Source organism: Mustelus asterias, chromosome 2 (genome assembly GCF_964213995.1).
Source record: "Mustelus asterias chromosome 2, sMusAst1.hap1.1, whole genome shotgun sequence".
In the NCBI taxonomy this organism is placed as follows: Eukaryota; Metazoa; Chordata; class Chondrichthyes; order Carcharhiniformes; family Triakidae; genus Mustelus; species Mustelus asterias.
In genome coordinates, this window is record NC_135802.1 from 160,948,892 (window position 1) to 160,974,161 (window position 25,270).

Here is a 25,270-nt window from a genome sequence, read left to right on the forward strand (position 1 = left end):
CCATGGAAAGCTGTATCAATTCTTTCTTTAGAAGGAACTCTTCAAAATGCAGCTACTGAAAATACAACAAAGTTTACTCCAACTTATAAATCAAAGAAAGGGTTTAATAAAGAAACATCATTACTCCAAATTTGGGGCCTCGCCCTGGGCCACTCCAAGCTTCCCACAATTCTACATAGTTCCTTATTTATAGTGAATCAGCTGGTCAGCTGACTATTACATCACTCTGTAATTGGTTCCATAGTTTACTGGGTCAGCTGACCCTTACATCTTGTTCCCATTGGTCACATTACGTCCAATCAAAGTTGTCACCGGTTACATTCTAACATTAATGAGTTGTGCAGGTGAGACGATGGACTAGTGGTATTATCGCTAGATTATTAACCCAGAAACTCAGCTAATGTTCTGGGGACCCGGGTTCGAATCTCGCCACGGCAGACAGTGGAATTTGAATTCCATAAAAATATCCAGAATTAAGAATCTACTGATGACCATGAAATCATTGTCAATTGTTGGAAAAAACCATCTGATTCACTAATGTCCTTTAGGAAAGGAAATCTGCCGTCCTTACCCGGTCTGGCCTACATGTGAGTCCAGAGCCACAGCAATGTAGTTGGCTCTCAACTGCCCTCCAACGGTACTAGGGATGGGCAATAAATGCTGGCCAGCCAGCGACGCCCATGTCCCACGAATGAATAAAAAAAGATAAGCACGATTTACCTTGATTATCACGCAGGGTGAAGTTTGGGTTGTTTGCCGTTTCAGGAGCCAGGCTATAGTAGAAGTGATGACCACCCTGGGGGTTATCCATGTCCACCGCACTCACCATCTGAATCAGCTGTTGAAAAGGGGCAAATTGAAACCATTCACAAAAGCCATCCTGGTGTCAACAGCAGCTGATTTTCAGCATTTGTTTTTCTGATTCACAGATGCAAAGTTGCTCCAAACAATGACACATCTCAGTGATAACTGCCTCTGACTTGCAAATACATCTTGGTTATCTGTTATGGTCTCTGATGAGATTGGTTTGAAGGCTCAAAGGACCAAATAGCCTGCCCCTGCTTCTATTTTTCATGTTTCTATGTTTCTATAATATTGTTGCAAATCAGAATACCATACTTCCCAAAGGTAAAAGTATGTTTTTAAAAAATTAATTGTTGGCATCCTAAGCAAGGCCCATCCCAGATTTCCCTTGTGAAGGTGAGTTGCCTTTTCGAACTACTGCACTCCGTGTGATGTAGGTACACCCGCAGTGCTGTTAGGGAGGAAGTTCCAGCATTTTGACCCAATGATACTGAAGGAACAGCCGATGTATTTCTAAGTCAGGATGGTGTGTGATTTGGAGGGAACTTGCAGGTGGTGGTGTTCCCATCTGTCTGCTGTCCTTGTCCTTTTAGATGGCAGGGGTCAAAGACTTGGAAGGTGCTGATGAAGGAGCTTTGATGAGTTGCTGCATTGCATCTTGTAGATGGTACACATTGTTGCCACTGTGCGTCGGTGGTGGAGGGAGTGATGTTTAAGGTGGTGGATGGGGTGTCAATTAAGTGGGCTGCTTTGTTCTGGTTGGTCATAGAGTTATAGAATTTTACAGCACGGAAAGTGGACCTTCGGCCCATTCTGGGTGGGCCTGGGTAAAGATGCTCTTTTGGAGAGCCGGTGCAGACTCGATGGGACCGAGTGGCCTCCTTCTGAACTGTAGGGATTCTATGATTCACATTTCAGAGGCTTCCTTTCACAGATCTCCATTTATTGTTCAGTTTCTGAAGCGCACAGGAAACTTCTCCCACAGCCCTGTAATATTTCTGCATACTCAGAAGAAAAACTCTAGAATGTGCATCGCCAGGCCTTACCCAGAACTGTGAGGTATAAAGAGTTTTCTGACTGAATTTCCAACAGGTAGAATGCCTGTGCATCAGGAAATCAGAAACACACAAGCTATCCATTCAAAGAATGGTCGCCGGTGTAAAGTTTCCCGATCTGCGTTCCCAGGAGAAGAGGCTCGGGAACTAGGAGAGAAAAGTGGGAATGTCTGCCCAACCTATTAGAAAAATCCACCGACTGTTTCACACAGTCCATGGGCGGAATTCTCCAACCTCGCCTGTGGCTGGGATTCTCCAGTCCCGCTGCAGTGAGTGGAGTTTTGGCTGAGCGCCAAATTCTCCGTTCTCATTGGCAGCGTTGGCGGGGGGGCGGGGGGGGGGGGGGGCGTGATCGAGATCGGAGAATCCCGGCCCCTGTTCTCTTGAGTTAAACAAAATATCTGGTTGTCTCGTGAATCTCTTGCAGAAGTGCATGGAAACTCGCCTCTTACCTGACCAGGTTTAACATTTTCACAGATATAGGTTTCACGTTCTTTCACAAACTCTGGTGCATTGTCATTAATGTCGAGGACTTTAATTGTGACCGAGACACTCCCAATTTGTGTGGGATTCTCTGAAATGAGACAAACACTAACTTAGCAGCTGATATGACCAAATTTTAACACCTAACATTGTTCATAATAGTCTGGTACAGAACAGCTGAACTCAGAGTTGGTGTTAGTCAATGCCATGTTTTTAAAAACTTTACTCTGCCTTCTCAGTTTCGAGTTACACCCATTCAAACTTTGCCGAAAGCAGTTTTATTCTGTCCTAAAGAAAGGAAAGAAGGTGCATTGATGTAGCCCCTTTCATTACCTCACATGTTGGCACGGTGGCACAGTTGTTAGCACTGCTGCCTCACAGCACCAGGGACCCGGGTTCGATTCCCGGCTTGGGTCTCTGCCTGTGTGGAGTCTGCACATTCTCCCTGTGTCGGTGTGGGTTTCCTCCGGGTGCTCTGGTTTCCTCCCACAGTCTGAAAAGACATGCTGGTTAGGTGCATTGGCCATGCTAAATTCTCCCTCAGTGTACCCGAACAGGCGCCAAAGTGTGGCGACTAGGGATTTTCACAGTAACTTCATTGCAGTGTTAATGTAAGCTTACTTGTGATATTAATAAATAAACTTTCCAAAAAATAATCTCAAATTGCAGTCTAGTTTTGGAATATAGTGCACAAACAAGGAGGAAGATGGTGATGACCAGGTAATCTGTTTTGTAATGGTATTTATTGAGGGAGGAACATGAACCAAATGAACAGGAATAGCTGCCCTGCTGTGTTTGGAGTCGTGCCATGGGAACGTTTGCTTTCACCCAAAGAGGCAGCTGGTTTGAGGTCAGAATCAAAAGTCAAAACGACACTGCCTCAATACCGGGGGTTGCGAGAATGCAGAACTTGGAGTAACAGGGACCTTACAAAACTCATAAATATACAGAAATAACTGGGAATTTAATGAACGCACCCAGACAGTCTGTATAGCTTGTTCTTGTCTATGTGCTTGTCTGTATAGCGCGCAAGAAACAATACTTTTCACTGTATGTTAACACGTGACAATAATAAATCAGTCAAATCAGACAACGCATGATCTATGGACTTTGACACAACATGCAGAATGCAACATACCTTCTAAGATTCTGCTATAAATTAGGGAGCCTGCAGTTTGCAATGTGTTGGAATTATTTTAGACTGAAATGTTCGTGATTGCGCAATCCTTTTATTATTTAGACCTTATTTTAATTTTAATAATTGTCTGTAACTATGTCATGAATTACGATTACTTGTTTTATTTGTATCACCATCACAATCCGCCTGTCCATCTGCCCTCCCATCCGCCCGTCCATCTACCCAGCCATCCGTCCACTCATGCACCCGTCCATCTGACCGTCCCTCCACCTGTCCACCTGCATATCCATCCACCCGTCCGTTTGTCCATCCATCCATTTCTCTATTGATTGAAACATGTCGTGCAGATATGTACAAGGGGAGGCTAGCTGAGGGGTCGGTTATAGCCAATAGAGTTAGAGAAAGAAAGTTATAAACATAAACAAAAGAATGGATTGGTTGGGTCTTTCGGTGCAGACTCGATGGACTGAATGGCCTCTTTCTGCACTGTAGGGATTCTATAATTCTTTGAAATGGATGTTTCTGTGTTGTACAACTAGCGTAAGATTGTTATGCTTAAATCGCTGGAGTGGGTCGCGAAGTTATTGATCCACTTTTGCACTTGCCCAGCAACAAATAGAATACCTTGCCCTAAGAATCAAAACAATTTTCACATGAGCTTGCTAATACTCCAGATTTGGTCTTAATGTTATGATGCATGGATTGAAAACTCACAGAGGGTTGATCATAGTTCAGGAGGTTTGTTCACTAGATTTTTAAAAATTAATTCGTGGGACACGGGCGTCGCTGGTTGGCCAGCATTTATTTCCCATCCCCAGTTGCCCTTGGAGGACAGTTGAGAGTCAACCACATTGCTGTGGCTCTGGAGTCACATGTAGGCCAGACCGGGTAAGGATGACAGGTTTCCTTCCTTAAAGGTCATTAGTGAACCAGATGGGTTTTTCCGACAATCGACAATGGTTTCATGGTCATCAGTAGATTCTTAATTCCAGATATTTTTTTTATTGAATTCAAATTCCACCACCTGCCGTGGTGGGATTCGATCCCAGGTCCCCAGAACATTAGCTGAGTTTCTAAATTAATAGTCTAGCAATAATACCACCAGACCATCGCCTCCCCGGTCCCTGGGATCAGAGGGTTGTCCTTTGTGGAGGGTGAGTATATTGGACCAACACTCTCTGGAGTTTAGAAGAATGAGAGATGATCTCTTTGAAACATACAAGATTCTAAAGGGGATTTAGAGTGAGGGCCTTGAATGTTTTCCCTTTCTGGGGAATCTAGAATACAGGGGCACAGTCTCAGGATAAGCAGCCAACTGTGTAGGACTGAGATAAGGAAACGCTTCTTCAAAGAGTTGGGAATCATTGGAAATCTTTACCCTAGAAGGTAATGGATGCTCCACCACGGAATATTTTTAAGGCTGAACAAGGTAGATTTTTGATTTCTCAGGGAATCCAGGGATCTGGGAGTTGGGAAAAGTGGAGTTGAGGTCATAGGATGGTGGAGCAAACTCAAGGAGCGGTATGGGCTACACTTCCTTCTATTCTTTATGTTCTTCGGTTGATAGTGATCTCCATCAGCAAATTGTAAGCATGGGATCTCCCAGTACAGGGCCTCAGTGAGACCACATCTGGAGTACTGTGTAGTTTTTGCGTCCTTACTTAAGAAAGGATGTAATTGCATCATAAGCAGTTCAGAGAAGGTTCACTCGACTGATTCTTGGAATGGGCGGGTTATCTTGTGAGGAAAGGTTGGGCAGACTGTGCCTGTAACCATTGGAGTTTAGAAGAATGAGAGGTGATCTTATTGAAACAATTCCGAGGGACTGGACAGGGTGGATACCGAGATGTTTCCCCTTGCAGGGAGCGTCTGGAACGAGAGGGACACAGTTCCTCTCACATTTAAGAAAGAGATGAGGAGATTTTTTTTTCAGAGGGTGGGATTCTCTTCCCCAGAGAGCAGTGATTTGATTTGATTTGATTTATTATTGTCACATGTATTAGCATACAGTGAAAAGTATTGTTTCTTGCACGCTATACACACAAAGCATGCCGTTCATAGAGAAGGAAAGGAGAGAGTGCAGAATGTAGTGTTACAGTCATAGTTAGGGTGTAGAGAAAGATCAACTTAATGCGAGGTAAGTCCATTCAAAAGTCTGATGGCAGCAGGGAAGAAGCTGTTCTTGAGTCGGTTCTTGAGTGGGGGCTAGGTCATTGAATATATCCAAGGCAGAGCTCGACAGATCTTTGATTGACAAGGGAGGCAAGGTTTATTGGTGGGACGTGGAGGAGGGGGGGTTTGAGGTGTTGGCACGATGCAGGCAGGAAAGTGGGATTGAGGTGGAAATCAGAGCAGCCATGAGCTTATCAAAAGATGCAGCAGGCTCGATGGGCCGAATGGTCTGTTCCTGCTCCTAATTCTCCTGTTCTTGTGGCACTGGGGGCTTGCTTGCTCAGTACACAATCTGAAAACTAGGTCACGTAGCCGTTTATGACACTAATCATACTGATCATCTCATAGCTGAACAGAAGTGTCCGACACGCCATGTACCAGGGAGCGAGAAGACTGACGCTCACACACAATAGAATCTTTAACTTAGGCAAATCCAACAGGGCTGATTTTACAAATGATTGCTCCATATACAGTATGTACTGTATCTGTAGGGGTGTGTTAACCTTCGTGCTTACAGTTCCGATATGAATTCCCTGCGATGCAGGAAGCACTCTTTTGTAAAACCTACTCCTTTGCTCCTGAAATGTAGAAGCTTTTTCACCGAGAGCCAATTAATCTTTAAAATGGTGCGCAGGGTAAACTCGGTTAAAGGCCTCTTTGCTGCTTCTCTGATCCTGAAAGCGTATTCGCTCTTACTTTCAGTGCATTCTCCCGGCAAGGCTGCTAATCAGGAATCACCGACACTATTAACTTCTGAGTCTATCCAGCAGTTTCTGTTTTTATTAACGTGAGAACTGTTATTAACATTTATTAATGTGGGAAAAATGGTGGCCCGTAACGAGATAGAATCAGAGAATCCTACAGTGCAGAGGGAGGCCATTCGGCCCATCGAGTCTGCACCAACAACAATCCCACCCAGGCCCCATCCCCGTAACCCCACATATTTCCCTGCTAGTCCCTCAACATCAAGGGGCAATTTAGCATGGCCAATCAATCTAACATCTTTGGACTGTGAGAGGAAACCAGAGCACCCGAAGGAAACCCACGCAGACATGGGGAGAACGTGCGAACGAGATAAAATCCAAACTGTCGCCAATCTGAAAGGCCTCTTTGAAAATTTGGCTGAACTCCTCCCGGCAAGGCTGCTAATCGCCCCTGACATACTCTTGGAGTGCATTTCCCGTGCCACCAGCTCTTATTAATTCATGTTGTGTTAGGCTGCAATACCTAATCAAACTTAATTAAAGCAAACATAACATTAACACATGATAAAAAAGACGTCTCGTTTCTAATAAAATATTGAGCAATCTTCAAAGACGTACTCATTTCCATTGCCAGGATTGTGATATTGTGCCAGGAGAGACGCTCTCGGTCCAATGATTTTGCAGTCATCAAAGCTCCGGAAGCGATGTCGATGTAGAAGAATCTGGTGGGATCAGTGGATCGATCGATGGAATATCTTTGAAATGAGTGGAAAACAAAAGAGGGAAAGACCCTGTTAAACCCACATAATTTTCTCGCATTTGTTAAAGTTTATTTATTAGGGTCACAAGTAGGCTTACATTAACACTGCAATGAAGTTACTGTGGAAAATCCCCTAGTTGCCACACTCCAGCGCCTGTTCGGCTACAGTGAGGGAGAATTTTAGCATGGTCAATGCACCTAACCAGCACGTCTTTCAGACTGTGGAAGGAAACTGGAGCACCCGGAGGAAACCCATGCAGACACGGGGAGAATGTGCAGACTGCACACAGACAATGACCCAAGCCGGGGATCGAACCCGGGTCCCTGGCGCTTGAGGCAGCAGTGCTAATCACTGTGCCACTGTGCTGCCCCAGTGCCACTGTGCCGTCTCAGTGCCACCATGCCACCCCACTTGCAGTAAACAATCAACGGTAATTTAGAATCAACCCAAGTTTCTCAGATAATTGCTTCATCTTTTCACACTTCACTGGTCAAATAATCTTCCAAGAGTCCTCACAACTGGATTTTAAATGTAGTGGGTTCACCCTCCTTGAGTGCTGCCAATAGTTATGATCTCCTTATTTAAGGAAGGATAGATTTGCATTTGCAGTCCTGAGGTTCAGTGGATAATATCCCTACCTCGAGGTCAGGAGCCTTGGGTTCAAGTCCAACTTCAGCACCAGATGCTCATGGAAAGTGTGTTCATAACCTGGCAAAATGGGTTGCTTATCAGTCTGTAAATCCTCCAATCTGCCTGATGACAGGCAGCAAAGAGCAGGAGAGTTTCCTGGTCAGCTATACCACAGGGGGCAACAGCAACGCACTGTGGTAGCTGGCCGAGGAAGGCCATGGTTGCCAATACTCTCTTGGGATGTGGTACCAGATGGAGGTGACACTGCATTGGAGGCAGTTCAGAGAAGGTTATGCTGATCCTCAAGATGAAGGGTTTGCCTTATGGAGAAAGATTGGGCCTAATCTAGAAGAATGAGAGGTGATCTTATTGAAACAGAAGATTCTGAGGAGTGGATGCTGGGAGGATATTTCCTCTGTTGGGGGAATCTAGAACATGGGGGCACAGTTTAAGATGGAGATGAGGGCCGGAGCTCTACCACTTTGCCCACCACGGAATCGGCGAGAGTCCGACAAAGGTTGACCTTTGGGTGGGAATTTCCGGTCTTGCCCGAGTGAGGCCATAAAATTCCGTCTGAGGAGATATTTATTTTCTCAGAGGGTTACTTGTCTTTGGAATTCTCTTCCACAGGGGGCTGTGGACATGTTCAAGAGTGAGATGGATAGATTTTTGATTCTCGAGGGAGTCTGGGGGTTTGGGGGCTGCAGACAGGAAAGTGGGAGTTGAGGCCACAATCAGATCAGCCATGATCTTATTGAATGGTTGAGCAGGGTTGACGGGCCAAATGGTCTGCTTCTGCTTCTAATTGGTATGATCTTATGAGCACAGAGAGCTCAGCCTGAGAAGGAGATTGCATTCAGAAACAAGCTAGAAAACTGACGTGGGATCTTACAGACCCAAAACATCTAATAGTTAGACATCAGTTTGTCTTTTTGTACACATGATATGGTGGATTGAAATCAGCATGTTGTCCACTGATTCGATATGGAGTCTTTGCAATACTTGCCCTATAACACCAAAATCTGGGGGACCAATGGAAGGAATTATATTTTATTTGTTCATAGGATGTGGGCGGTACTGGCTCGGTCAACAGTTATTGCCCAAGCCTAATTGCCTTTGAAATTTGTCTGCACCTACTCTTGGGCTTGCGATGGAATTTGAATTCAATAAAAAAAATCTGGGATTAAGAATCTACTGATGGCCATGAAACCATTGTCGATTGTTGGAAAAACCCATCTGGTTCACCATTGGCTCCACCCCACCCCTTACATAGTGACGGAAAAGTAGGAGACAGCAAGTTTGTTTCAGATTTATATCACCTCACTGAAACAGTCGTGAATTCCAACGAACTTTTCGATGAGGAACAAGTTGACAACTTAGTGCCTGGTCCGAGGAAGGATAAGATTGGTGAAATTGATGTCAGGACAGCGTGGCAGTGGGGTTCCTACAGAAGGGAGGCAGTCAATAGTCATTGAAAATCCCCTGAGGAAAGATATAATTCAGAGGGAGAGACTGCCACTCATGAACCTGTTCTTGATGAGGTCAGAGCATTTGCCGAATTCTTTTGTCGCTCTTGGGTGAAGCTTTTCTGAGAATCAGGATTTCATTGGTCTATTGCCAACAAGGGTTAGAAGAAGAGACTAGCAATGAACCAATGGGAGGTGGTTTTCTTTTGGGCTGAATTTGAGTGGTCTTTGCCTGGTTCTAACCCCCTCAAAAGGAATGGGATGGCCATGTCACTGGCAAGGCCAGCAGTTGGTGCCCATCCCTAATTTCCCTGAACTCAGTGGCTTAATCAGCCATTTAAGAGTCAACCACATTACAGTGGGTCTGGAGTCACATGTAGGCAAGTTTCCTTTCCCAAAAGGACATTAGTGAACCGGAGAGGCTTTTACAATAATCGATGCTTGTTGTTGAGATTAGTTTTATTTTCCAGACTTTTCGTTAATTGAATTTAAATTCCACCATTGGGATTGGAACCCATGTCCCAAAGCATCAGCCTGAGCCACTTGTTTATTGGCCGAATAACATTACAGTTACAACATTATCCCCTCGGATCCAAGCTACCTGGAAATGGGGCCACTTCAGTGAACCATTGAGTTTCTTTTCATTCATTCCCAGGATGTGGGTGTCACTAGGAAGGTTGGCATTTATTACCCTGAGAAGATGCTGGTGAGCTGTTTACCAACTGATTCCTGGGATGGTGGAACTGATGTACAAGGAGAGATTGAGACTCAGTTAGGATTGTATTCGCTGGAGTTCAGAAGAATGAGGAGGGGAAGAATCTTGTAGAAACCGAAAATATTTTAACAGGACTAGACAGGGTAGATGCAAGAAGGATGTTCCTCAAGGTGGGGGTGTCCAGAACCAGGGGTCACAGTCTGAGGAAACAGGTTAGACTGTTTAGGACAGAGATGAGGAGAAATTTCTTCACCCAGTGGGTGGTGAGCCTGTGGAATTCGCTACCAGAGAAAGCAGTTGAGGCCAAACTGTTTTCAAGAAGTAGTTAGATATCGTATTTGGGGTGAAGGGGATCAAATGATATGGGGATCAGGCCATTGAGTTGGATGATCAGCCATGATCATAATGGCAGAGCAGGCTGGAAGGGCCGAATGGCCTCCTCCTACTCCTATTTCCTGTGTCTTGGCCAAATATTGTTTTACATTCATCAGAATGTAGGAAATGTCAGGATTGTGGATTTTACTGTGATTTGTGGTCCTCGGCTCAAATAGAAACAAAAGTAATATGTACGTTGAAGCTAGTGAAACTATCTGAACCAAGGACCAGAAATCACAATAAAACCCACAATTAGCCGACACTTCATCAAGAAAAAGTACAGAGCTTTCAGGAGCAATGTGCAATGACCTGGGATTGGATAACAACCGTTCTTCCTTGATGTATCTAATTCTGATGGCTGCAGGAACACACAGTTCTTGAACTGGTTTTACTAAATACAGAAAGGAAGACATGTCTAAATCAATCTCTTCAGATCTCATTGTCCCAAAGCCATTGGCTTTCTTTATTTTTAGCAATAGTCACCTGCAATCCTTTACACCTCATTCCACCCATTGTCCAAGCTGCTCCTATCAGGTTATTTTAATAAAACTTATCACCTTTACTCGTCTCTTTACTTGTTAACCAGTTACGTTTTCCACATTGGGTTGGCTATGTAAAGAATGATAGGCCTTGACCTTATTCATATTAAATTAATTCACATGGGCAAGACAGTTTGGAAAACACACACAGAACAAACACATTCACACACACATATGCACACACAAAATACATACAACATACACACATATGCAGACACACAACGCACACATCATATTCATACACACACAAAGATACCCACTCTCTCCCTATCTCACACACACAGATTAAGTTGATCTTTCTCTACACCCTAGCTATGACTGCAACATCGCTTCTTGGCCTTTTGGCTAAGATCAAGTGTAGTATCAACATGCTGTGCTTGGTTGAAGTCATTAGGTTACATTTTAGCTTCATTTGAAGCAATTTTTAAAAGTGGCATCTCGGCCTTTTGGCTAAGATGCAAATGAGATCAAGCCTTGGAGGAGGAGCTATGCCTACTCCAATCAGCTTGGATCATGTAGATCAAGCCCAAGACAGGAGGTGAGAGTTCTATCTTGTCAGCTTGGATCGGGAATGTCTCAACTTGTTGAGACTCTGAATTGGACTTGATTTGATTGAATTGGAATAAAACAAAAAAAAAATGACTAACACTACATTCTGCACCCTCTCCTTTCCTTCTCCACTATGTATTCTGCAAATGGTATGCTTTGTCTGTATAACGCGCAAGAAACAATACTCTTCACTATATACCAGTACATATGACAATAATAAATCAAATCAAATCAAATCAAAGATGTGCAGTCACACAACACATATTCGCACACATATGCACACACAAAGTACACACATAAACACATACAACACACACAGATTTATATATATGCAGACACACACACACACACACACAACTGAAGATATGAGCCAGGGACGTGGGAGAGGAGTGAGGCCACCACAGTGCAGTGTGGACTAAGGGTCTCAGCAAGCAGGGTAGCACACATATAGGAATGCTGAGAGCATCACAAAACTAACTAGCTCTTCTTTGAAAAGTCATTATTTGCATGTGGCACTTTCATATCATGATTATTAAATGGTACTATTATTTAATTGGGGGGTGCGTGATTACTAATCTAATTGAAAAGGGGTTATTCAACCAAAGAAATTGGTGAATCTCTACTTCAGGGAGTGCAAACAGGGCGAGCATTATTCACAGGCTCTGTGCTGTGCAGCATGGGAATCAATCGGGAGGAAGAAATCAGCAGCAAAAATAACCATGAAGTATAAATTGTGAAGGCTCTGGAGATGTGCCAAAAATATGACAGGACGAATATAGGATCTGAGTCAGACATGAAGTAACCAAACTTTCTTACCAAGGCAACCTGTGCATTGATTGAGCTAAACTTTCCAGCCAGGGCACGTGCTAGTTCATCAATTGTACTCCCAAGCTATAAAACTGCACGCCGCTGTGGCTAATGGACTGGTTTGTGGCACTAAACAGCTAGCAAAGGTGGCTTGGTGAATCAGCTATTGGCAGAACTAAGTAGAATCTTAGTGTGGATTCAATGCTGCTGTTCCTGAGATAAGACCTCAGAGTCATTATGGTTTGGCTGCCAAGGCATGTTGCCAAGGTTACTTCCTACCTGATTGAGTTATTGGCTGCATCTGGGTCTTTTGCCGAAACTGTCTGGATGGTGGTGCCAACTGCGACATCTTCATAAACCTCTACCTGGTAAAAGGTCACCTCGAACCGTGGCGGCTCATCCACATCTTCCACAGCCAGCAGCACTCGGGTCGTATCCCGGAATGGACCAAAGTTCAAAAAGCGCAGGTCCAGGTGGGTGTTGGTTCCCTCCACAGTCAATGTGTAGCTGTCCTTCACTTCAAAATCTAATGTCTAGAGAGAGGGGAACCAAAGGATAGATAATCAGACTCTAGGAATTCATTCCTCTGTAACATTGCCCAACTTCACTTCTGTCGCAGTCACCTGTTGCTGAAACATTTTGTTAGTTTTAAACTTAAGGAGGGCGTTCGAGAGCTTCAGGTCAGGGCAACTGATGGCGCGGCCACCAACGGCAGAGGAACTAAAATTGAGAATGCTCAAGAGGCCAGAATGAATTGAGCACAGAGATCTCGGAGGGCGATGTGGCTGAAGGAGGTTCAAGAGCTACAGATGGGTGAAGCCGTGGAGGAGTTTGATTCTACCAATGCATTCCTGGGTGGTCTCCCCCGTACCACCCTCCATAGACTTGAGGTCATCCAAAGGTCTGCTGGCAGGGTCTGAGCTCACACCAGATTCCCCGGTCAGCCCTGTGCTCATTGGCTGCCGGGCAAACAATGTCTTGATTTCAAAACTATCATCCTTGTTTTCAAATCTTTCCAAGTTCTTGCCCCCTCCCTATCCCGGAATCTCCTCAGCCCCACAATTCTCCCAGATATCTGTGTTCCTCTAATTCTGGCCTCTTGAACACCCTTAATGTTAATCACTCCACACTTTGATGGACATGTCTTCAGTTGCCTGGTTACCAAGCTCTCAAATTTCCTTCCTACATCTCTCTGCCTCTCTGTTCCACTTCTCTCTTTAACGACACCCCATAAAACCCCAGATTTACGGTAATTGGACCCAATATCCCCTTATATGGCCGAGAGTCAAAGTTCGCTTCATACTACTCCAGTGAATCATCTCGGAGGGTTTTTTTTAATTTAAAGTTTATTTATTAGTGTCACAAGTAGGCTTACATTAACACTGCAATGAAGTTACTGTGAAAATCCCTGAGTCGCCACACTCTGGCACCTGTTCGGGTACACTGAGGGAGAATTTAGCATGGTCAATGTACCTAACCAACACGTCTTTCGGACTGTGGGAGGAAACCGGAGCACCTGAAGGAAACCCACGCAGGTACGGGGAGAACATGCAAGCTCCACACAGACAGTGAGCCAAAGCCAGAATTGAACCCGGGTCCCTGGCGCTGTGAGGCTGCAGTGCTAACCACCGTGCCGCTCCCTGCACCCCCCCCCCCCTCCATAAAGGCGCTCCCTGAGTATAAGTTGTTGTTCTGTCAGGTCATAACACAGTAGAGAGAGTTCCAGAATCTGTCATTACATTGTACATTGCTGTCTTACCTCCTTTAAGATGATGATGCCAACTTGGTTGCCATTATCTGTGACAATGTCAAATACGCTCATCCCATCACCATCGATGAGGCTGTAGCTCAGTTCAGCATTTAGTCCCTCATCTGCATCCTGAGCGTGAATCCTTCCAATCACTGAGCCCACCATTGCTGACTCCATCACAGTCATCTGATACAGCTCTGAGGGTAAAAACACAGGCACATGTAAACTACCTTTCATTCTACTGGGGATTGCCCAACACTAACTGGACTTGAGCATGTGGTAATGAGCCACCTATAACTTAGTGGCTTGCTAGACCATTTCTGAGGGCAGTTAAGAGTTAAAAACGCATTGCTGTGGGTCTGGAGTCACATGTAGACGAGAACCAGTTTTAAAGATGGCCGATTTCCTCCCTTGAAGGACATTAGTGAACCAGTTCAGCTTTTACAATTCAGCAGCGTCATGATCATCATTTGTATTGTTATATTGTGTCCAGTTTTGGTCTCCTTACTTGAGGAAGGATGTGGTGGGATTGGAGGCAGTTCAGAGGAGGTTCAGCAGATTGATTCCGGGGATGAAAGGGCTGTCGTACGAGGAGCGGTTGAGTAGCCTGGGCTTGTACTCGCTGGAGTTCAGAAGAAGGAGGGAGAATCTGATTGAGATATCAAAAGGAGATTGTTGAACAGATGTTTCCCCCGTTGTGGGACAGTCTAGAAGAAGAGGTTATCGATAACTAGTCAGAGGAGGTCGGTTCAAAACTGAGATGTGTAGAAACGACTTCTCTTGGAGGGTAGTGAATCTGTGGAACTCGCTGCCCCAGAGTGCAAGGAAGGCAGAATCAACCAACAGACCCAAGAAAGAGATGGATATGTTTCTGATGGAAAGTGGGATAAAGAGCTATGGGGAGCAGGCAGGATAGTGGAGCTGAGACCAGGATAAGATCAGCTATGATCATGTTAAATGGTGGAGCAGGCTCGAAGGGCTGAATTGCCCAATCCCACTCCTAGTTCCTGTGTTCCTGTTAAACTAGCACCTTATTACAGATTTATTAATGAATTGAAATTAAATTCCTCCAGCTGCTGTGTTGGGATTTGAACCAATGTCTCCAGAGCTTTAACCTAGGCCTCTGGATTGCTAGTCCAGGGACATTACAAGTACACAATGTTTGCCATTTAACTAGACAACCATTAAATTTTACAATCCTGTTACGGTCCTGCACTTTGCTTCACTGTTTGAAGCAGACATTTGCACGCACAATTTGGATTAACCTGAAGAGAAAGTGCTTATTGCGCTTGACGTCTTTAAAAATTGGCACTAAATAATGAGATGTAATCCTGTTTTATTTATGACTCGTGGTTTTGTCTGTCTCCTTCCCGGGTACAAATGGTACCAGAATGCCGGCCTTTTTGATAACAGTGATTCCAGAGTGAGCGACAGAGTTAGGCTCCCCCCTAGTGGCACTGTGAGTAAACTCCAGTCTCAATCTGTAACTTTCACCTTATCAGGACATTCCAAGTTTAAAGTCTAATCTTATTAGTGTCACAAGTCGGCTTACATTAACACTGCAATGAAGTTACTGGGAAAATCCCCTAGTTGCCACACTCCGGCGCCTGTTCGGGTACACCGAGGGAGAATTTAGCATGGCCAATGCACCTAACCAGCACATCTGGGGTTACATGGCTACTAGTTCCACATGAAGAACGGCTGAAAATATTGGGCTGCTGCATTCAGGAGCAAGTGAGCATTATACAGCAAAATGAATGATATTTACTGCTGAACGACGTGACTGGATTTAAACACTGCCCATCGAGTCTGCACTGACAAAAATCCCACCCAGGCCCCATCCCCGTAATTCCACATATTTACCCCGCTAATCCCTCTAACCTACGCATCCCGGGACACTAAGGGGCAATTTACCATGGCCAATGCACCTAACCTGCACATCTTTGGACTATGGGAGGAAACTGGAGCACCCGGAGGAAATCCACACAGACACAGGGAGAACGTGCAGACTCCACACAGACAGTGACCAAAGCCGGGAATCGAACCCAGGTCCTTGGAGCTGTGAGAAAGCAGTGCTAACCACTGTGCCACCGTGCCACCCAGCGGAGAGCACCCTCCTCTCCACACCCCCGATTCCCGTTGACCCCAGTTTTGCTATTACACTCGGTCAAATGCTGCCTTGATGTCAAGGACAATCACTCTCACCTCGGGAATTCAGTTATTTTGTCCATGTTTGGACAAAGGTTGTAATGAGGGCAGGGTGTAAACTGGACATTGGTGAGCAGGGTGTTGCTGTGTAATTGCTACTTGACATCACTGTTAACGACTCCTTTTGTAATTTTGCTGATGATTGAAAGTAGACTGATGGGACAGTAATAGGCCAGTTTGGATTTGTCTTGCTTTCTGTGGGCAGGGCATAGCCGGGCAATGTTACCCACAGCCAGGAACATAAGAACATAAGAACTAGGAGCAGGAGTAGGCCATCTGGCCCCTCGAGCCTGCTCTGCCATTCAATAAGATCATGGCTGATCTTTTCGTGGACTCAGCTCTACTTACCCGCCCGCTCATCATAACGCTTAATTCCTTTACTGTTCAAAAATTTATCTATCCTTGCCTTAAATCATTCAATGAGGTAGCCTCAACTGCTTCACTGGGCAGGGAATTCCACAGATTCACAACCCTTTGTGTGAAGAAGTTCCTCCTCAACTCAGTCGTAAATCTGCTTCCCCTTATTTTCAGGCCATGTCCCCTAGTTCTAGTTTCACCCGCCAGTGGAAACAACTTCCCTGCTCCTATCTTATCTATTCCCTTCATAATCTGATATGTTTCTATAAGATCTCCCCTCATTCTTCTGAATTCCAATGAGTATAGCCCCAGTCTACTCAGTCTCTCCTCATAAGCCAACCCTCTCAACTCCGGAATCAACCTGGTGAATTTCCTCTGCACCCCCTCCAGTGCCAGTATATCCTTTCTCAAGTAAGGAGACCAAAACTGTACACAGTACTCCAGGTGTGGCCTCGCCAGCACCTTATACAGCTGCAACATAACCTTGCTGTTTTTAAACTCCATCCCTCCAGCAATGAAGGACAAAATTCCATTTGCCTTCTTAATTACCTGCTGCACCTGCAAACCAACTCCTTGAGATTCCTGCACAAGCTCACAAGGAAGGTGCCAGTGTTGTAGCTGAACTGGAACAGCTTGGCTAGGGGTGTGAAAACACAAGTATTGCTGGAATGTTGTCCGAGTTCATTGCCTTTGCCGCATTCGGTGCCTTCAGCCGTTTCTTGGTATCGCATGGAGTGAACTGAATTGGCTGAAGACTGGAATCTGTGATGCTGGGGACCTCAGGAGGAGGCTGAGGTGGATCATACACTCAGCACTTCTGGCTGAAGATGGTTGCAAATGCCTCAGCCCCATCTTTAGCATTAATGTGTTGGGTTCCCCTAATCATTGAGGTTGGGGATATTTGTGGAGCCTCCTCCTCCTGTTAGTTGTTTAATTGTCTGCCATGATTCACAACAGGGTGTGACAGGACTGCAGAGCTTAGATCTAATCCATTGGTTGTGGAATCGGTTAGCTCTGCCTGTCACTTGCTGTTTGGCACCCAAGCAATCCTGTGCTGTAGCTTCAGCCGGTTGACACCTCATTTTTAGACATGGCTGGTGCTATACCTGGCATGCCCTCCTGTTAAACCTGGCCAGCGATGGCTACATACTGAGAACTGTGGTTATCTTGGAAGCTGTAAGGATCAGAGGTCAATTGAAAGGAACTGTCTTGAGGAATCAAAACGCATTTTTCTTGTTCACTTGCCTCAGAGTCACAAGGACCTGGGTTCAAGTCCCACTCCAGGGTTCAACCAATCAAAACTGACACTCCAGTGCAGTACTGAGGGAATGCTGCACTGTCAGTCGTGCTGTTTTTTTTGGATGAGACACTAAACCGAGGCCTTATCCGTCTGTTCAGTGGGAAAAGGGGAGGGACATTATGATAGGTGGAAAGGCAAGTTGGGGGAGGGATACAGTTTACAAAGAGATATTGATAGGTTAAATAAATGGGGGAAAAGTTGGCAAATGGAGTACAATGTGGGAAAATATGAAGTTGTTCATTTTGGAAAGAAGAACAAAGGAACAGAGTATTATTTAAATGGAGAAAAACTGCAGAGAGCGACTTGGGAGTACTTGTAACATGAAACACAAAACGCTAGCACACAGGTACAGCAGATAATCAGGAAGGCTAATGGAATGTTGGCCCTTATTTCAAAGGGGTTGGAGTATAAGAGTAGGGAAATCTTCCTGCAACTCTACAAGGTTCTGGTGAGACCGCATCTGGAGTAATGTGAGCAGTTTTGGTTCCCTTATTTAAGGAAAGATATTATTTCATTGGAGGCAGTTCAGAAAAGGTTCACTAGGATGATCCCAAATATGGAGGGATTGTTTTATGAGGAAAGATTAAATAGGTTGGGACTCTACTCATCGGAATTTAGAGAATGAGAGGTGATCTCATTGAAACATATAGGATTCTTAAAGGGCTTGACAGGGTAAATGCTGAGAGGATGTTTCCCGTCTTGGGTGAGTCGAGGACCAGAGGACATTGTCTCAGAATAAAGGGGCGCCAATTTAAGATTGAGATAAGGAAGAATTTCTTCTCTAAGAGGGTTGTGAGTCTTTGGAACTCCTTGCTACAGAGAGCTGTGGGGGCAAAGCCCTTGTGGCTAACGGAGATAGATTTTTGATCAGTAAGGGAATCAAGAGTTACGAGGAAAGGGCAGGAAAGAGGACAGGGGGCATGTCGGATCAGCCATGATCCTATTGAATGGTGGAGCAGGCTCAAGGGGCTGAATGGCCTACTCCTGCTCCTATTTCTTATGGTCTTATCCCTGGCATTTATCCCTCAATCAACCTCATAAAAACAAATGATCTGGTCATTATTACATTGCTGTTTGTGGGAGCTTGCTGTGTTTCCTATATTACAACAGTGAAGACACTTCAAAAAGTACTTAATTGGCTGTTAAAGCTTTGAGATGTCCTGGACAGATACTATATAAATGCTAACCTTCCTTTTCCTCTAAAAAAGACCAAAGTTCTGGAGCGAAAATCTCGAGTGTTTTAAGTAGAAAAGTTGTATCCAATGGATATGCAAATAATATTAAAATTTTATATGACTGCAAATCCCTGCCAGCCTTTGAACTGCTTTTCAATGCATGGGGCAGATTAAGACTCAACTGTTCTGAGATTGAAACACTGCAATTAGTGTATCATTTAGGTTCATTACAGTGGGAACATTACAAGTATTACTGCTACTGTTAAGTTGCTTGGTGTCCAGAGTTCTCCTGAGTTGATTGCCATGTGGTTGCGGAGTGTAAGTCACCAGGAGTACATTATCATTCAGGATTTACAGGCTCTCTCTCAGGAGTTGTAAACCGCATCGTCAAACATTGCCAATTGCCGTTTCTTCCGATGAGTCCAGAGGGGAACACACCTGATGGCCAGTGTCACCTCCACATGACTTAGAAGACTATCACCGAGCTGTGAAAGAATCATCTAGGTTCCCTGCTCGTTAGTGCACAGTAGAGTACTGTGTGTGCAGTTCTGGTCGCCACACTACAAGAAGGATGTGATTGCACTAGAGAGGGTGCAAAGGAGATTCACCAGGATGTTACCTGGGCTGGAGCAGCTTTGAGGAGAGGCTGGGATTATTTTCCTTACAGCGGAGGAGGCTGAGGGGGGACCTGATCGAGATGTACACAATCACGAGGGACACAGATAGGGTACACAGGTGGAACCTTTCTCCAGAGTAGGGGGGGTCAATAACCAGGGAGCACAGATTTAAGGGAAATGGCCGGAGATTTAGAGGGGATTTGAGGAATTTGTTTCTCACCCAGGAGGTGGTGGGAATCTGGAACTCACTGTCTGAAAGGGTGGTGGAGACAGAGACCCTCACAACATTTAAGAAACATTTAGATCAGCACTTGAAACATCATAGCACATAACGGGTACAGACCAAGTGCTGGAAAAGGGGAGTAGAAGAGATAGGTGCTTGATGGCTGGCACAGACATAACGGGCCGAAGGGCCTCTTTTTGTGCTGTAAAATTCGATGACCTTTTCTCAGAGCAACTTACGGATTTTTGCAATAGGAGGGGCAATGGAGAGTTGAAACATTTCATTGGGATAGTGTTACCATCACGTAACACAATTATACAGACTCAAGCTAGTCACTTCAATTGTGTCATAACATTCGAAGCACCTCATTAAAGTTTCCCAACTGTTAATCAATAAAGACATTAGAAATGTAAGAAATGAACCAAGAGATTGTTTATATTGACATTCAGCAATAGATATAATGATGTATTTCTCAACCTGTGGTTTCAGTGTTTAACAGAACCAGTTAACTCATTCTCTTTGGGCTTTTCTTGGTCTGTACCCGTTGTGTGCTATGATGTTTCAAGTGCTGATCTAAATGCTTCTTAAATGTTGTGAGAGTTCCTGCCTCTACCAGCCTTTCAGACAGTGAGTTCCAGTGAGTTACATTTCCATAATTTGCTTTCAGGAGAGAATTATATTGCTGCTTTAGTGAATATCCTCCCTGTGGCAATTTGTTACTGGATCACTATATTCTCATTTTGGGTGGATATTATGCACAGACTCAACCTGTCTGCTCAGACAATCACTTAGAACTAAACATTACTTCGGGGGCAGCACGGTGGCACAGTGTTTAGCACTGCTGCCTCACAGCGCCAGGGACCCGGGTTCGATTCCCAGCTTGGGTCACTGTCTGTGTGGAGTTTGCATATTCTCCCCGTGTCTGCGTGGGTTTCCTCCAAGTGCTCCGTTTTCCTCCCACAGTCCAAAGATGTGCGGATTAGGTTGATTGGCCGTGCTAATTTAACCCTACTGTCAAGGGGATTAGTAGGGTAAATATGAGGGGTTACTGGAATAGGCCCTGGGAGGATTGTGGTCAGTGCAGACTCGATGGGCCGAATGGCCTCCTTCTGCACTGTAGGGATTCTATGATTCTATTGAGGGAAATGGTCAATGTTACAAATATAACACAGCAAAAAGTTGTAGCCTTTTCTGGCACACTCTGAGGAACACAGGAACAGGAACAGGACCATTCAGCCCCTTGAGCCTGTCCCACTGTTCAATTAGATCAACACTATTTTCCCCACGCACCCCAACCCTCATCCTACTTTAGTAGTAATAGTAAAGTTTATTAGTCACAAGTAGGCTTACATTAACACTGCAATGAAGTTACTATGAAAATCCCCGAGTCGCCACACTCTGGCGCCTGTTCAGGTTACACTGAGGAAGAATTTAGCATGGCCAATGCACCTAACCAGCACGTCTTTCAGACTGTGGGAGGAAACCAGAGCACCCGGAGGAAACCCATGCAAACATGGGGAGAACGTGCAAACTCCAGACAGACAGTGATCCAAGCCGGGAATCGAACCTAGGTCCCTGGCGCTGTGAGGCAGCAGTGCTAACCATTGTGCTACCGTGCTCCTCAGTGTCTAACAGACAAAATTTGCTACTTGAAAGAGGCTTTGAATATTCCAGCAAATAAACATTTCCCACTAAGAATATCATTCCACAATTATGAATATTGATAGGGTAAACAATTATTATTTTGTGCCAAACTTTGCAGAATTGATGAGCAGCATCATTCTTGTTCATTTTTACCACCGTTCAGCTCCAGAGTTTTAGTCCCCAAATCTCCACAATCACAGAATTCAGAGAATTATAGAATCCCTACAGTGCAGAGGAAGCCATTCGGCCCATCGAGACTGCACTCACAACAATCCCACCAGACTGAGGGAGAATATAGCATGGCCAATTCACCTAACCCGCACATCTTTGGACTGTGGGAGGAAACCGGAGCACCCGGAGGAAACCCACACAGACACGAGGAGAACGTGCAAACTCCACACAGACAGTGACCCAAGCCGGGAATCGAACCAGGGTCCCTGGCGCTGTGAGGCAGCAGTGCTAATCACTGTGCCACTGTGCCGCCCTCACTTAGTTCCATGTCTCTTGATGTCCTACCTAACAAAATAATCTATTAGTTTTATAAATATTTAACCACTGCAGATTGCCTTTGGGAGATTCCAGCCACCAGTGGAATCTTCCCACTGCTCACGTCAGCGGGATTTTCCCATCCCATCGCAGTAAACGGAGAATCGGCTGAGTGCCAAATTCTCTGACTTCGCTGCAGTGGGAGTGTGGCGTGAACCGCCGGTAAGGGGCGGGATCTTCCGGTCCCGCCAAAGGTGACTTCTTCCCTCCCCCACATGGTGGCATACAAACAACAAAGAACAAAGAACAATACAGCACAGGAACAGGCCCTTCGGCCCTCCAAGCCCGCGCCGCTCCCTGGTCCAGGATTGAATCCTGAATCCAGGATCCCCGCCCAATTTTCCAGCCTATCTACATACCAATATCCTATCCACCGAGCTGTCCCTCACAGCTACGATGCTTTGTTCATTACAACCTATTAACTCACCCCCACCCCCCCATTCCAGACCATGTGATCTCCAGGGAGAGGCAAAAACCCAGAGTGAAAAACCCCAGGGCCAATATGGGGAAAAAAAATCTGGGAAATTCCTCTCCGACCCCATGAGGCGATCGAAACGAGTCCAGGAGATCACAATGGCCCTGACCGAAAAATGCTTCCCAACCCTAGTCATTTCCACTTCCACGAACACCATATGAATTCCCTGCCCCCGAGACAGGTTCCCAACTATCCGCAGTCTCGCTCTGTACTGGCACCAGCAAGATGATCATAGAATGAGGCCTTGAAACGAGAAACAAGGAACAATTAGCCCGCGCCGCTCCCTGGTCCAAACTAGACCACTCTTTTGTATCCCTCCATTCCCACTCCGTTCATATAGCTGTCTAGATAAGTCTTAAACGTTCCCAGTGTGTCCGCCTCCACCACTTTGCCCGGCAACACATTCCAGGCCCCCACGACCCTCTGTGTGAAATATGTCCTTCTGATATCTGTGTTAAACCTCCCCCCCTTCACCTTGAACCTATGACCCCTCGTGAACGTCACCAACGACCCGGGGAAAAGCTTCCCACCGTTCACCCTATCTATGCCTTTCATAATTTTATACACCTCTATTAAGTCTCCCCTCATCCTCCGTCTTTCCAAGGAGAACAACCCCAGTTTCCCCAATCTCTCCTCATAACCAAGCCCCTCCATACCAGGCAACATCCTGGTAAACCTCCTCTGCACTCTCTCCAAAGCCTCCACGTCCTTCTGGTAGTGTGGCGACCAGAACTGGACGCAGTATTCCAAATGCGGCCGAACCAACGTTCTATACATCTGCAACATCAGACCCCAACTTTTATACTCTATGCCCCGTCCTATAAAGGCAAGCATGCCATATGCCTTCTTCACCACCTTCTCCACCTGTGACGTCACCTTCAAAGATCTGTGGACTTGCACACCCAGATCCCTCTGCGTCTCTACACCCTTTATGGTTCTTCCATTTATCGTGTAGCTCCTCCCTACATTATTCCCACCAAAATGCATCACTTCGCATTTATCAGGATTGAACTCCATCTGCCATTTCCTTGCCCAAATTTCCAGCCTATCTATATCCTTCTGTAGCCTCTGACAATGTTCCTCACTATCTGCAAGTCCTGCCAGTTTTGTGTCGTCCGCAAACTTACTGATCACCCCAGTTACTCCTTCTTCCAGATCATTTATATAAATCACAAACAGCAGAGGTCCCAATACAGAGCCCTGCGGTACACCACTAGTCACAGGCCTCCAGCCGGAAAAAGACCCTTCCACTACCACCCTCTGTCTTCTATGACCAAGCCAGTTCTCCGCCCATCTAGCCACCTCCCCCTTTATCCCATGGGATCCAACCTTTTTCACTAGCCTACCATGAGGGACTTTATCAAACGCTTTACTAAAGTCCATATAGACAACATCCACGGCCCTTCCTTCGTCAACCATTTTGGTCACTTCTTCAAAAAACACCACCAGGTTAGTGAGGCATGACCTCCCTCTCACAAAACCATGTTGACTATCGTTAATGAGTTTATTCCTTTCTAAATGCGTATACATCCTATCTTTAAGAATCTTCTCCAACAACTTCCCCACCACGGACGTCAAGCTCACCGGCCTATAATTACCCGGGTTATCCTTCCTACCCTTCTTAAATAACGGGACCACATTGGCTATCCTCCAATCCTCTGGGACCTCACCTGTGTCCAGTGACGAGACAAAGATTTGCGTCAGAGGCCCAACGATTTCACCTCTCGTCTCCCTGAGCAGCCTTGGATAGATTCCATCAGGCCCTGGGGATTTGTCAGTCTTTATATTCTCTAACAAACCTAACACTTCCTCCTTTGTAATGGAGATTTTCTCCAACGGTTCAACACTCCCCTCCGAGACGCTCCCAGTCAACACATCCCTCCCCTTTGTGAATACCGACGCAAAGTATTCATTTAGGATCTCCCCTACCTCTTTGGGCTCCAAGCATAATTCCCTACTTTTGTCCCTGAGAGGTCCGATTTTTTCCCTAACAACCCTTTTGTTCCTAACGTATGAATAAAATGCCTTGGGATTCTCCTTAATCCTGTCTGCCAAGAACATTTTGTGACCTCTTTTTGCTCTTCTAATTCCCCGTTTGAGTATTTTCCTACTTTCATTGTACTCCTCCAGAGCTCCCTCCGTTTTTAGCTGATTGGACCTAACATACGCCTCTCTTTTCCTTTTGACCAGTCCCTCAATTTCCCTGGTTATCCACGGTTCTCTAATCCTACCCTTCCTATCCTTCTTTTTTACAGGCACATGCTTGTCCTGTAGCCCTAACAACCGTTCCTTAAAAGACTGCCACATGCCAGATGTGGATTTACCCTCAAACAGCCTCTCCCAATCAAGAGCTGCCAATTTCTGCCTGATCCCAATAAAGTTAGCCTTCCCCCAATCCAACACCTTACCCTTGGGACACCACTCATCCTTTTCCATCACTATCCTAAAGCTAACAGAATTGTGGTCACTATTTGCCACATGTTCCCCAACCAAAACTTTGAAGACCTGACCGGGCTCATTCCCCAGTATCAGGTCCAGTATAGCCCCCTCTCTAGTCGGGCTGTCCACATATTGTTCCAACGAACCCTCCTGTACACATTTTACAAATTCCTCCCCATCCAGAGTCCCTGCCCTCAGCGATTTCCAGTCTATACCAGGGAAATTGAAGTCTCCCACTACAACAACCCTATATTTCCTGCACCTATCCAGTATCTCCTGACATATCCATTCTTCCACTTCCCTTGGGCTGTTGGGGGGCCTGTAGTACACCCCCAACA

General features: G+C 45.4%; 1 protein-coding gene and 1 non-coding gene across 2 annotated transcripts in view; one reads left to right on the forward strand and one right to left on the reverse strand.

Annotated features, from left to right (window-relative positions):
* LOC144480515 (cadherin-20-like) overlaps window positions 1-25,270 on the reverse strand; it is a 52,701-nt gene that overhangs the window by 12,489 nt on the left and 14,942 nt on the right. The window contains exons 5-9 of the mRNA XM_078200023.1: window positions 13,958-14,145; window positions 12,478-12,731; window positions 6,975-7,111; window positions 2,312-2,433; window positions 721-838 (exon numbers count right to left, since the gene is read on the reverse strand). Coding sequence (XP_078056149.1) covers window positions 721-838; window positions 2,312-2,433; window positions 6,975-7,111; window positions 12,478-12,731; window positions 13,958-14,145 — 819 coding nt within the window. The remainder of the gene's footprint in view (window positions 1-720; window positions 839-2,311; window positions 2,434-6,974; window positions 7,112-12,477; window positions 12,732-13,957; window positions 14,146-25,270) is intronic.
* LOC144482102 (U2 spliceosomal RNA) lies at window positions 11,168-11,366 on the forward strand. Its single transcript, XR_013495857.1, has one exon. It is a non-coding gene; the product is annotated as a U2 spliceosomal RNA (small nuclear RNA).